This window comes from Palaemon carinicauda, chromosome 26, assembly GCF_036898095.1.
Source record: "Palaemon carinicauda isolate YSFRI2023 chromosome 26, ASM3689809v2, whole genome shotgun sequence".
In the NCBI taxonomy this organism is placed as follows: domain Eukaryota; kingdom Metazoa; phylum Arthropoda; class Malacostraca; order Decapoda; family Palaemonidae; genus Palaemon; species Palaemon carinicauda.
Window position 1 is genome coordinate 28,071,986 of NC_090750.1, and position 14,483 is coordinate 28,086,468.

The 14,483-nt window shown below is 32.8% G+C and overlaps 1 protein-coding gene across 1 annotated transcript in view; it reads right to left on the reverse strand.

Moving 5' to 3' along the window:
* The window catches only part of LOC137619855 (protein FAM200C-like), a 22,915-nt gene extending 9,440 nt beyond the window's left edge, over window positions 1-13,475 (reverse strand). The window contains exon 1 of the mRNA XM_068350145.1: window positions 13,110-13,475. Coding sequence (XP_068206246.1) covers window positions 13,110-13,475 — 366 coding nt within the window. The remainder of the gene's footprint in view (window positions 1-13,109) is intronic.
* Window positions 13,476-14,483: the final 1,008 nt, after the last annotated feature.

Below are 14,483 nucleotides of genomic sequence, written 5' to 3' on the forward strand. Positions count from 1 at the left end.
TCGAGATGGTTTGGAAGCGTTGTTCTTCGGTGGCAGCAAAGTGGCTGTTGTATCGACACTGTCGTGGTAGTTCCCGCAGTGTTCGATGGACGTCCTCGAGGATCAGGGATTGTTTGTGGATGTTGGAAGAGCCAGTGCATGGGCTCGTATTTATTATTTGTATATTAATGAGAAGTTTCATTTATTAAATTTTCATGTCTGCTGCTTACTGTTTGTTGTTGTTTATGAATTTTGATAATTGTTTATCATGTACGTTAACTTCAAGTAAACTATATTTGGTGATTTTAAAGTTTAGCTGATTTTGTGGTAACGATCTTTTGTCTCTGTGCTTCCCAATACCTGTACTCATTGTAATTATTGTATATACTTGTAGTTATTGTATATTTTTTTTTGTAAAATAAACTAGGTTAAGGTACTTGAGTATTTTCTGTTTTACCCACCCCTTTGGTTGTTGCAGTCCATTGGTTCATTCCAGTCCCAATTATTTTAGTTTTTTTTAAAGAACCTGTTGAACCATTAAGGCGGTTCATAACAATATATATATATATATATATATATATATATATATATATATATATATATATATATATATATATATATATATATATATATATATATATATATATATATATATATATATATATATATATATATATATATATTCACACTGCTGATAAAGTGCATAAAGTGTTGAGCTCCAAACTCACCTGTTTATTTTTATATAAGTCTGTTTTATTTGAAAATTAATACCCAACTCTGAGAAAATTATGTAACTTCCAGACAGCAATATATAAAAATACTGATTATCCAAAGGTCTTTTACTTAACACTCAAAACAAAACTGGGTGATTAATTTATAAGAACTATTCAAAGATTTTTTGAAATAATTATACAATTACTTGCTTCAGTAGAAGTTAATTTATTGAAATATTCAATTCTGATAATAAATGAAAATAGTTAACACTTCAACACTTTAATGATTAAACACTAAAATGAATTTACGTAAATGTAACTGATACATTTTCGTGTTATGGATCACATGAGGTAACCGGATATAAGCCAAATAAGTACACTTCACTGTTTAGCCTAAATCTCATAGGGTCAGTTACAAATAATTATATCAAACAAGTACTAATAATAACACCATACACTTGAAATAACATTTAAAGTTTCATTAACTTTTGAACACTATGAACAATATATGTAGGATAGAAATCATTGATTCCGTTTGAGAGGGCACACACTTGATGCACTTGATAGGAGAGAGGAGAAACTTTGGCTCTTCAAAAGGGACAATCTGGATCTTTTCTGCTGTTTATGCATTTCTTTGAAGCTCATTATATGGACTCAGATTAATTCCAGAATCTTACAGTCGGGCCTACTAGAAGTACCAGGGGGCATGGCTTACGACGATAAAGTTACCAAATAATCAAGTAGCAGACTAGTTCCAACGCACAACATGGCAACTCTCTCTCTCTCTCTCAACTATCTCTGCCCACATACTCCTCAAAACATTTAAAAAAAAAAGTAAATCTATTTCAAGAAATTTCATGCACATTCTAATCATGTGAAAACCTAAAGAGAATGTAATACCTCGTGTTCAAACCTCGTATGTGTCGTGCAGCATACCTAATCGAGTTATATAAGACTTCGTAACAAAATATGTGAAACAAAATAGTTAATTCTTAAAAATAAGGTAAATTTACATATATTAAATTGAATGAAAAATATAATTAAACGAGTAACCAAAGTCTTATGTAATTTACATAGAAGTACTTAAACCTCTGTGAGAGGAACTCACCTTACGAGCTGGCTATACATATCTCAGATACAAAAATAAAATACATGAATAAAATATTTACTCTATAATAGACCAGCTTCGTAAGAGTACATAAACACATACACACAAACACACACACACACAAACACACGCATATATATATATATATATATATATATATATATATATATATATATATATATATATATATATATATATATATATATATATATATATATATATATATATATATATATATATATATATATATATATTATGTGTATATATACATATTTATGTATATGTATATACATAAATATATATATATATATATATATATATATATATATATATATATATATATATATATATATATATATATATATATATATATATATATATATATATATATATATATATATATATATATATATATATATATATATATATATATATATACAGTATGTATATTTATATGTATATATATACATTATATATATATATATATATATATATATATATATATATATATATATATATATATATATATATATATATATATATATATATATTTATATATATACATATAAATATACATACAGTATATATATATATATATATATATATATATATATATATATATATATATACATATATATATATATATATATATGTATGTGTGTGTATGTGTGTGTGTGTGTGTGTTTGTGTGTGTGTGTGTGTGGGATTTTACTTAGGTATGAAATTTTACTTACGTACTCCATAGTTGAAACCATAGAAGATCATGAAATGTAATTATAGTTGGAGTGACTCAAGAATACTTAAAAGATTATTTTGTGGAATGTAGCATGGAGAGGCAAAACCTGATAAATGGAGGCTAGGAGTGTTGGTGTAAAAGAAAAAAAAGGATACCTAACTGATTATAATAATTACAAAAGCATAACACTTAAATCAGTTGTTATGAAAATATATAGTATGCTTATTCTAAAGGGGCTGGAGAGAAAGATTGATGAAAAGCTGAGAGGTGAACAAGCAGGATTTAGAAAAGGTAAAAGTTGCAATGACCAAATTTTCATTTTAAGATATGCTGTACAGCAATGCGTAGAATATAGAAATCCACTTCTGAGGGCATTTGTGGACTATGGAAAAGCCTTTGATAGTGTGCACCGGCCAATTTTGTGGTGAGCCCTATATAATTATAGAATTTCTCTCAAATATTTGAATTTGATTAAGTCTGTTCTTGAGCATAGCAAGTGCAAAGTTGATGTTAGTGGAGTCCTATCAAATGAATTTCCAGTGAACAGCAGAGTACTCCATGGGAATGTGTTATCACCAATGTTGTTCATCCTCGTCGTAGATTTTGTAATCTATAAAACAGTCAGAGATGGTGGATTAAGATTTTACTGGATTGGTGATAAGAAATTAGCAGACCTAGAATATGCTGATGATGATGTCTTTTTAGCAGAACACCACATGATTTTCAATGCTTGCTAATTAGAAGGCATGAAATATCACACGAGGTTGGGCTCAAGATAAATAGTAGAAAGATAGAGATGATGAGAAGAGAGTATACAATGGGCGATGAAATATCATTAGAAGGAAAAATTATTAATGATGATGGTCTCCTTACAGGCCTGGACTATCTGGGAAATGTAAGAAGCTGTGGAGGTGCAGATATTGGTAGTGATCACCAGCTCCTCATTTTCACACTGAAATTAAAACTAAAAAGACCCAACAGAAATGTAGATAAAATACATAGGTTTGATACAACTTAGCTTTTAGAGGATCAGCACAGAGAAACATTTGCAATTGATTGCAGAAATTGATTTGTAGTATTAGAGACTTATAAGACGAAGAACAGACAATTAACGAAAAATAGTGTGGCATTAAGAACACACATCAGTCAGTTGTTAGTGAAGTTTCGGACATGCAGTTACATGGAAAAAGCCATGTATATCAAATGACAGAAATTGATTGTTGAAAGTTTTTGAGGAAGTAATGAAGCTTACAAGGTAGAGCATGCTAAGTATTCCAGTACTGATAGTGATGTCAAAAGAAAAGCCAGGAATGACTGGAGCAAATATTTGGTCAGATAAGCATATAAGGCTGACATTAGGGATAAGATGCTCAATCTTCATTATTAAGGAAATTAAGGCATGATCAGATGTCCCAAATGGAGAACCAACCTAATTTGATATACCACACGGGGAGTTGGTGTATACGAGTTCCAAGTAGTTACCAAACCTGTGAGTAGCTCCACTTATGATTTGCTCACAGCCTGATTCAGAGGCAAAGTCTGAAGCTCTGAAGCCATGGAAATCGGTAGAAGAAATCACCAACAACAACAACAACAACAAAAGCGATTTATCTATCTTCTTGTATTTTAACCATAACGGTAAGAAGACAATCAAAGATTGAATTATCCATGTCCGGGTTCTCTTAGACCGAACACAAATAGAAGTTGTTATATCTGTCACAGCTTTTAGCATATGAATCTCATGACATTCACATTCAAAGCAGGTCCTTTGAGGAGCAAGGTACTCTGTCCCAGTATACACAGCTATCCCCATGGTCCTAGGAATGACATCACTTTTCAAAATTATTGGACCCTTAAAACCAGTTATAAGTACCTCAGATGAGTGCCTCCTTTGAGAATTCAAAGGCTCTAAGCACAAAAGATTATTATACCGTCTGGGCACAACTGGAAGTTCATGAATATTTGTATGCAGACCGCGAATGCTACAATCATTCGACTGCACTGACAAATTCTAAGATGTATTTAACCCGAATTTTTCACAATGTCTTCAGACATGTTAGAAGTAACGGCATGAAAAGATTCCTCATACTTAAAAACTAACTTAACAATAATGATAGCAAAAACATAGTACATAAATGCATATAAAGTGATTGATAAAATCCATATGCTAACGATAAAAAGTCGGAGAAATTGATCAACTTGGCGAAACCGATAAACTACGCAAAGCTAAATACTACCCCCACCTCCCCAAGATAGCCACTTCAACTGAAGGGTGAGCAGTAACAATGGTTTTGAAAAGATAATGAAACAGATAAGGGAAAGAAAATCTCTTGATATACCACCAGACATTAATGGTCCTTCTATTAACTCTGCCCGACACACCAGTTGAATAGAAGCAACAAAAATAAAAATAAGAGAGAATAGTTTGGCCAAGTGTATCCTCAAGCGAGAGAACTCTGACCCAAGACAGTGTAGGACCATGGAACAGAGGCTAGGGCACTACCTAAGAGTAGAAAATAATGGTTTGATTTTGGAGTGTCCTTCTCATAGACGAGATACTTACCATGGTTAAAGTTTTTCCTCTATCTTTAACAAGAGGAAAGTAACCACTGAACAATTAGGTGCCGTAGTTATTGTAAAGAGTGAAGAATAATTGTTCGGTAATTTCAGTGTTGTCACATGTATGGGCATAGAGGAGAATGTGTATATGTAGGGAAAGGGAAAGTGATCCATAACCAGAGAGAGTGATCAAATGTAGGACTGGCTGAACTGGCTGGCCAGTCAAAGGATCCAATAACTCTCAAGCGGTAGTATGTGTGTATATATGCGTATATGAATATATTTGTATATAAGCATATATATATATATATATATATATATATATATATATATATATATATATATATATATATATATATATATATACTGTATATATATACATATACACACACACACATATATATATATATATATATATATATATATATATATATATATATATATATATATATATATATATATATATAATATGAATACAATATTTAGGTTTGACACTGGAAATATAGATAACCAGATCAAAATACAAATCTATATATATATATATATATATATATATATATATATATATATATATATATATATATATATATATATATATATATATATATATATATATAGTCAAATAAGCTTTATATATTTTTGATACATTAATGTCTGGATTCTCTTAACTACCTCGGGGTCAGAGCCCCAGGCGAAATCACACAAAGACAAGAGCTTGTGTCCGGCCAGGAATCGAACCCTGGTCGGCAAGCTTGTACAGACAGTGACTAAACTACTTGGCCACGAAGAAAGATAAAATTAATGACAATTCTTCTGTACTTATACCTGTCGAATTCAGGTGTTTTGTACTCAGAATTGAAATCAACCAATCTTCACCATAGTAGCTAATTGGTAGTTTGTTACTTGGCCTTCGATTAATGATAAATTTTGCACATTTAGACGTGTTTTTCATTTTCAAATAAGCCATATATATTTTTGATACATTAATGTCTGGATTCTCTTAACGGCATCGGGATCAGAGCCCCAGGCGAAATCACACAAAGACAAGAGCTTGTGTCCGGCCGGGAATCGAACTCTGGTCGGCAAGCTTGTACAGACAGTGACTAAACCACTTGGCCACGAAGAAAGATAAAAGACAATGAAAATTCTTCTGTACTTATACCTGTCGAATTCAGGTGTTTTGTACTTAGAATTGAAATCAACCCATCTTCACCATCGTAGCTAATTGGTAGTTTGTTACTTGGCATTCGATTAATGATAAATTTTGCACATTTAGACGTGTTTTTCATACTCAAACAAGCCATATATATTTTTGATTCATTAATGTCTGGATTCTCTTAATAACCTCGGGATCAGAGCCCCAGGCGAAATCACACAAAGACAAGAGCTTGTGTCCGGCCGGGAATTGAACCCTGGTCGGCAAGTTTGTACAGACAGTGAATAAACCACATGGCCACGAAGAAAGATAAAAGTCAATGACAATTCTTCTGTACTTATACCTGTCGAATTTAGGTGTTTTGTACTTAGAATTGAAATCAACCCATCTTCCCCATCGTTGCTAATTGAATATGAAAAACACGTCTAAATATGCAAAATTTATCATATATATATATATATATATATATATATATATATATATATATATATATATATATATATATATATATATATATATATATATATATATATATATATATATATATATATATATATAAATGTATTTATATCTGGTTATCTATATTTCAAGTGTCAAACCTAAATATTGTTTTCAGATTTCATTTGAAGTGAGACAAGAGATTGTAATATTTTTCATATGTGCCTTTTTCTTTTCTTAGTCTAGGGTTTATCCAGATATAATAGTTCAAGTGAAGTTAATATATAATTTTCAGATCGTAACACTTTTGTCCTATTCTAAGTTTTGTTCTGAATTAATATTTCGAGTGATTTAGTTAATATGTGTAAATTCTTCTTAAGTGTTGTAATTTATATAGTATATATTTATTTATATAAAGAATGTATATTCAAATCAGCATTGTTTAGAATCATATTAGCTCGTATCCTGTTAAGAACCAAATTAAGTTTTAGATAATCCTTAAGAATAACTACCCAGTTTGTTTTGGAGTGTAAATTAGAGACCTCTGGATATTTAGTGTTTTATATAATGCTCTCTGGGAGTTATTTAACTGTCTCAGAATTAGTGTATTAATATTTCAAACTGTGAAAGTTTTAATGTAAAAGCAAACAAATGAGTTTGGAATTCGAGAGGTTGATTAACTTGTCAGTCGTAGTATAGATTATTACATATGTTTGGTTCCCAGTCGCGAGCCATAGTAAAATATATTGGTGGTTCCTAGACCTAGGAGCCATAATATGGTATTAATAATAATATTTATATATATATATATATATATATATATATATATATATATATATATATCAATATGAGTCAGAATCACATAAACTCCCGAGCTCCAAACTCACCTGTTTATATTAGGTGAGTCTGTTACACTTGAATAATAATACCCCAGTGCTAAAAATAATATGGAACTCCCAAAGGGTACTATATATGAACACTGAAAGGTGTCTTATGTTACTTTCAAAATAAAACTTGGTGATTATTTTATAAGAACTATTCAAAACCAACCTCTTACTTTGGTTCTTAGACAGGGATTACGAGCAAAATACTCTTAGTAAAAGATGATGATTAAAATAATACACACCTTAGAAGAACAAATATATTGTATAAAAAATTGCAACGCTTCAAAAGAATTATCACTACAAATAAATCACTAGAAATAGTAAATATGATCAAAACCTTAGACTAAGACAAAAAAATGTTACGTGATGAAAATTATACAATCACCTAAGACGAAAAGATGTTACGTTATGAAAATCATACAATCACTTGTTTCAGAGGAAATTTAATTTTATGCAAATATTTACTAATGATAATTAAAGGAAATAGTTAACACTAAAATTCTAAAGATTAAACACTAGATTAGATTTACATTAATATAACTGTTACGTTTACGTCCTTTGTCTCACACGAGGTTACTGAACAGATAAGCAAAATAAATACACTTCAATGTTTAAACTAGATCTTATAGGTCCAGTAACAAAATTTTTTATTCTAAATGTACTTACATTATCATACTATACTTGAATTTATATTCAATAAATTCCACCAAAGTTTGAAAAACATTATAAGATATAGACGTTGGGTAAAAAACTTATTCACCTTTGAGAGGACACAAACTTGAGAGGAGAGACTGTAGACGAACTTTAGCTCTTTTGAAGGGATAGGATGGGTCTCTTCTGTTGCTTATGCATTCCTGGGCTATATACATGTACTTAATTCCGCTAAGAAATTCTAATAGATCATTCTAGTAATGTGGAGGGCAAGGCCTTGCGACGTGAAGTTGCCAACGTAGTATACTTAAATAGGGATAATAGCCCTCCTTTCAAGGCAACCCTCTTTCTTGTAAGTCCGCCCACCTACTTCTTATGACAAAAAAAGAGAGTAAATCTATATCTGGAATCTTCAAGAACTTTCTAAGCACGTGGAAACATAAAAAGCGGTGTAATCCCTCGTGTGTGTGATACAGTATACCTAAATATGTTTACATAAGATTTTGTATCAAAATACATGAAATGAAAAGTTCCTTTTTACAAATAATGTTAATTTAGACATACGAAACTGAATGGAAATACAATTTAATGAATTACGAAAGTCTTATGTAATTTACATACATTACTTAAACCTATATGAGTGGAACTCACCGTGCGAGCTTGCTAAACATCTCATAAATACACAAATGAAACACATGAACAAAACATTGTATATATATATATATATATATATATATATATATATATCTATATATATATATATATATATATATATATATATATATATATATATATATATATATATATATATATATATATATATATATATATATATATATATATATATATATATATATATATATATATATATATATATATATATATGAAGCTGGTTTAGCTTAGAGTAAATAATTTCTTCACATATTTTATCTATGCATCTTTTGTTTATTTCAGAGGTGAATGGCCATCCAGTCAGGTGAGTTAGTTTTATACGTAAATTACGTAAGACTTTTGTCGCTAACGTCTTTTTCATTCAAATTAGTATATGTATATTTACGTTATTTTATGAATTAACTTTTCATTTCACGCATTTTGTTGCGAAGTGTTACGTAATATATTTAAGAGTGCTATATGATCCATACAAGATATGAACAAGGGCTTATGTAAATCTTTTTTATATTTTTATTAGGTATTTTATCAGGTTTGTGAGAAAATACGCAATTCTTATATTTGCAATGAGTTCTAGAAAGTTCTTGAAAACCCCGGTGTTAGATTTTATTCCGAGAACAGTAGGTGAGCGGAGTAACTGAGAGAGAGAGAGAGAGAGAGAGAGAGAGAGAGAGAGAGAGAGAGAGAGAGAGAGAGAGAGAGAGAGAGAGAGAGTTGCTTGAAACCAAGGCTTGTCCCCTGAATATATTTCTAGTTGGTAACTCTGGTGTTGTCGGGTGCCGGCTGCGTAGCCACGAGAATAATCTATTAGAATATTGTAGAAGTCACTGGATTCATTTAAATGCACTCACAGGGATGCATAGCAGCCGGAGAGAACCAGCCTGTCCTGTGAACAAGCCAAAGTTAATCTTTCTCTCTGCAATTGCCTCTAGTGTGTCCTCTCCAAAGTGATTTTGTGCCCCAGCCTATAACATGTGTAGTGTGTTAAAACGCTGCTGCAAACTGGGCCAGAAATTTAAACTCATTATGTTGTGGTGAGTGTTGGTATGGTCTAAATCTATGTAACTGGTCCAGGGAGATTTATGTACACACGTGAAGTATATTTGTATCATTGACAGGTTAACTATTTTCATTGAGTGTCAAGACTAATTAATTGTGTAAAAGTATAGTATATATATATATATATATATATATATATATATATATATATATATATATATATATATATATATATATATATATATATATATATATATATATATATATATATATATATATATATATATATATATATATATATATATATATATATATATATATATATATATATATGCATAACTGAAAACAAAGTAGTGAATAAAAAAGCAAAAAATTATTGCAATGTTAAGATAATTTGGAATATCAAGAAGAAATTCTATTCTACCTAAAAAGCCAATGATAATGACTTATTCAGTATAAAGGAGTATACTAGAGACACTTGAGCACAAAATAAATATTGTGAAAAGATAATTTCGAAAGTCATTTACACTGGATAATGAAAACCCTATTTAAAAATAATTTCTAAGATTTGAAAAAATAATATTCCCTTCTCGGGTGCAAATGGAAATGTCTTCGATTACATCTGAGAAACCAAAAAAAAGAAAAAATAAAAAAATAAATAAATGAAAAATAAGGCCATGATTGCCTCTGAGGAGAGGAAAAATTAAAACCATCTAGAGTTCTAGACGAAGAAATTCTATTTGCAGGAACACTTTAAAGTTTAATCGATAAAAAGAAAAAAATTGAAATACGGAAAAGAAAAATGCTTTACTGGGAATTTTTTTCTTAAATCTGGGCTAAGTCAAATAATAAAAGATAACTTTCTTTATAAATAAAAAAAAGCTAAATCCTTTTTGGTAATATATTCTGCTGCAGCCAAACCTGGATCATTTTAATTGAAAACGACCTATTTCCAATTCATTTTTTCGTTTCCGAAATGATAAGTAGTGAGGCTGAGGGATTGCAGGATGAGACCAGTTATTTTCATCCTTTAAATGGTCTCCCCGCGATCGGTAGAAAGCTGGTAAAAAAATTTTCTTCTTTTTTCACCCTTTCTCTAGAGTGAACACTGTAAGAGAGAATAGACGGAGAGAGAAAATAGAATGATAAAAGGAGTGTTAAAGGAAGAGAAGAGACGTAAGTGCTTCATTTTTATTGCATTCCTAAGAGAGAGAGAGAGAGAGAGAGAGAGAGAGAGAGAGAGAGAGAGAGAGAGAGAGAGAGAGAGAGATCTGAGCATGCCTTAATTTCCTTAATAATGAAGATTGAGCATCTTATCCCTAATGTCAGCCTTATATGCTTATCTAACCAAATATTTGCTCCAGTCATTTCTGGCTTTTCTTTTGACATCACTATCAGTACTGGAATACTTAGCATGCTCTACCTTGTAAGCTTCATTACTTCCTCAAAAACTTTCAACAATCATTTTTTGTCATTTGATATACATGGCTTTTTCCATGTAACTGCATGTCCGAAACTTCACTAACAACTGACTGATGTGTGTTCTTAATGCCACACTATTCTTCGTTAATTGTCTGCTCTTCGTCTCTATAAGTCTCTAACACTACAAATCAATTTCTGCAATCAATTGCAAATGTTTCTCTGTGCTGATCCTCTAAAAGCTTAGCTGTATCAAACCTATGTATTTTATCTACATTTCTATTGGGTGTTTCTAGTTTTAATTTCAGTGTGAAAATGAGGAGCTGGTGATCACTACCAATATATGCACCTCCACAGCTTCTTACATTTCCCAGATAGTCCAGGCCTGAAAGGAGACCATCCTTCAGATTTGTCTACAAGCATGAAATTTGGCACAGATGTAGATGATGTCATATTGAACCAATTTCTTGAGGGCGCCAAAGACAATATTCACTGGAGTCGCCGTATTAGCAAAATTCAATATGGCCGCCACTCAATATTTCATTTCGTATGGGTTTTTGAGCTCAAGGAATCTAAATCTCTGCTCAAATTTCACATACCACATGTTCTTTTGCCAATCTAAAGTTAGAAAATTAATTTTTTGGACTAAAATATGTATCTCAATACAGACCTTTATTGTATATACATTCAGCGGTTCAGTTTGTTTCTTAATATGTTCACTAATGAAGAAATTTTATGAGTCTGTTATCAGTGGACTGTCATTGTAGAAGGTATTTGTCTAAGTATCATCATTATTGATACATCCGACTTCGCATTTGCATAGCCGGTGCACTGGACTCCAGCTCTGCTACATTTACAGTTTCCTTTACAAACCTGTTCGCAGCCACAGTACAGCAGGATGGAACATGCTTTACTGGTATCTTCAAGTGTTGTCCAGTGTGGTAACCAAATACCAGTGTTTTATTTTTGCCAACCCCATGCGGGGAAGCTGGGAATAGTCTGGTAAACTGAAACTGCCTGTTCCCAGTAGAAGCTTGCTTGAAGCAGAGCCCGCTTGAGATGTTCAAACAAAGCTGTTTGTGTGGGTGGAATGTTCCCCAGGGTTATTCTACCACTCCTGAGTAGATGATGTCTAGCTTCGTTGCCCCTGGTCAGTCCGCACCCCTTGCTGTACATGATGACCAAAAATCTTTCCAGATTCTGCATCTGTAGAGAATCAAGGCTGCTTTGGATTATTGATCAATGCCATCAGTGTTTCTGTGAGTCCTGGAGTGTTTTGCCAAGATGTCCAAGCAGTTTTTTTGCCACATCCAAGGAAAGGTGATGTCATGTTACACCCTGTTATTGCATGGAAAAGGGACAACGCGAGAGATCTGGAAGATCCAAGGTGAGCACAGATGTCATGGATGGGGATGTCATAGACTTTTTTGACACTCCCAAAACACACCCAGAGCTCCAAGAAACCAAGGCTTGAGAAGAAGTGTATGGCAAGGACCACCATATCACTATCAACAGTACGAACAATAGCTATCTTGTGGCCCTGGACTACTGCATGTGCCAGATGAAAGAATATCCCCGTATAAGCCTCGGCATGATTACAGGGTTGGAGTGATGAAACGTCGGCTTGTCTGTTGGATAGAACATTTTTTCCTTTGTTACTGAACATGAGTTTCCCACTCCAGTCATTCTTGACTATCTCCTCACTAAGGAAAATTATCAACTCATTCTTTTTGGCATTGTTCTTGAGGAGCTCACTTTTCTAATCATGTTTTGGGATTCGTGTGCTTCCACTTCTAACCCTAGTTCGTGGACCTGGACCACGACGTTGATGTGTGAGGAACTTTAAACTCTCTTCTGAATAGGTGTTCCATATGACATCAATGTGGGAAACTGCTGGATTTATCTGTGATTTCAGGAACGGGATCAGATAATGTGTAGCACACTCAGCAAAAGTTTTTGCTGATGTAGGTCGCACCATGTGAATAGCTGCTGCCATATCCAGCACAACAATCGTTGCACGCCTAGCTTGAGATGACCGACCAGTTGGAGCTTTGATGCATTCCAGAAAATCAGACTTACTGTCAGATCTAAGTGAGCCATGGTCAGCCAAATTTTCAAAGCGAAAAAACTTTTCCGTATCAGCATGTTGTGTGATAAAAGTCATGTTTTTCTTCTGTGTACCACTGGCTTTGTTGCCTTCCTTGGATAAGTCAGGTCGATTGGCAGAGGTCAGGATGTTACATCAGATAATGTTGGACACAAGCAGAGTTGCCTTGTTGAGTGTTTGTGCAATATATTGTTCATGAGGATCTTTGCCAATTTCATGGACTTGGCAGAGAGATGTGAATTCTTGATCCATGGATTCTTGGGTGTCAAGCGCAACAAGTTCTGAACCATCAACAAAAGGATTTCCTTGCTCTTCGATACTTTCACCAAATGACAGGACATCTTTCCTGTATTTTACTTGCAAGCTCTGTGGTTCTTCATGGTGAGCAGTGTTTGAGCTCGTGATGTCCAAAACCATCTCAAACTCTTCAACACACCGGGAACATAAAAAGTGTGAGCGCTTCAGGATTTCCGTACAGCCCAGAAGCCCCACCAGGAACTTGAATGCTCTTGTTACACTGTTCATGAGACTGATCCTTCCCAATAAAGCTGAACTTATGCGTTGACCTTTGAACGACTAAGTTCCCTTTCAGAAATTCTGCATGTACATCTGGGTGACTCTCAGCTTGCTGCACCATATCCCGAACATGTACTGGCAGCCATCTTGCTGAGTTTATGTGATCCATCACGTGAAACCATGGACAGAGCTTATCACATACTTAGACATGGATAAGAAAATCCTCTTCGCGCAGAGAATGAATAAAGCAGCACAAAAGCAGCTCAAGCTCCATGATGGTGGACAAATAATTGAAGTGTGGCCTTTCTGTTCTTTTGAGTTCATCCTAGTTTTCCTGTGACTGTGGTACCTCGTGAACCTCGAAACCGTACGCTGAATATGCCCTGTTCTTCAGGAGATGAAGACACATTAGAGATACTTGGTGCGCATAATGTGTACATTTGACGTGATGCTCATCAAGGGCTGAGCTTGAGAAAGTGCTGTCTCCCATCTTGAGTCCCTTAGTAGCTTTCCAATCATCTGATATATCTTTATCTCTATGTGCGAAGC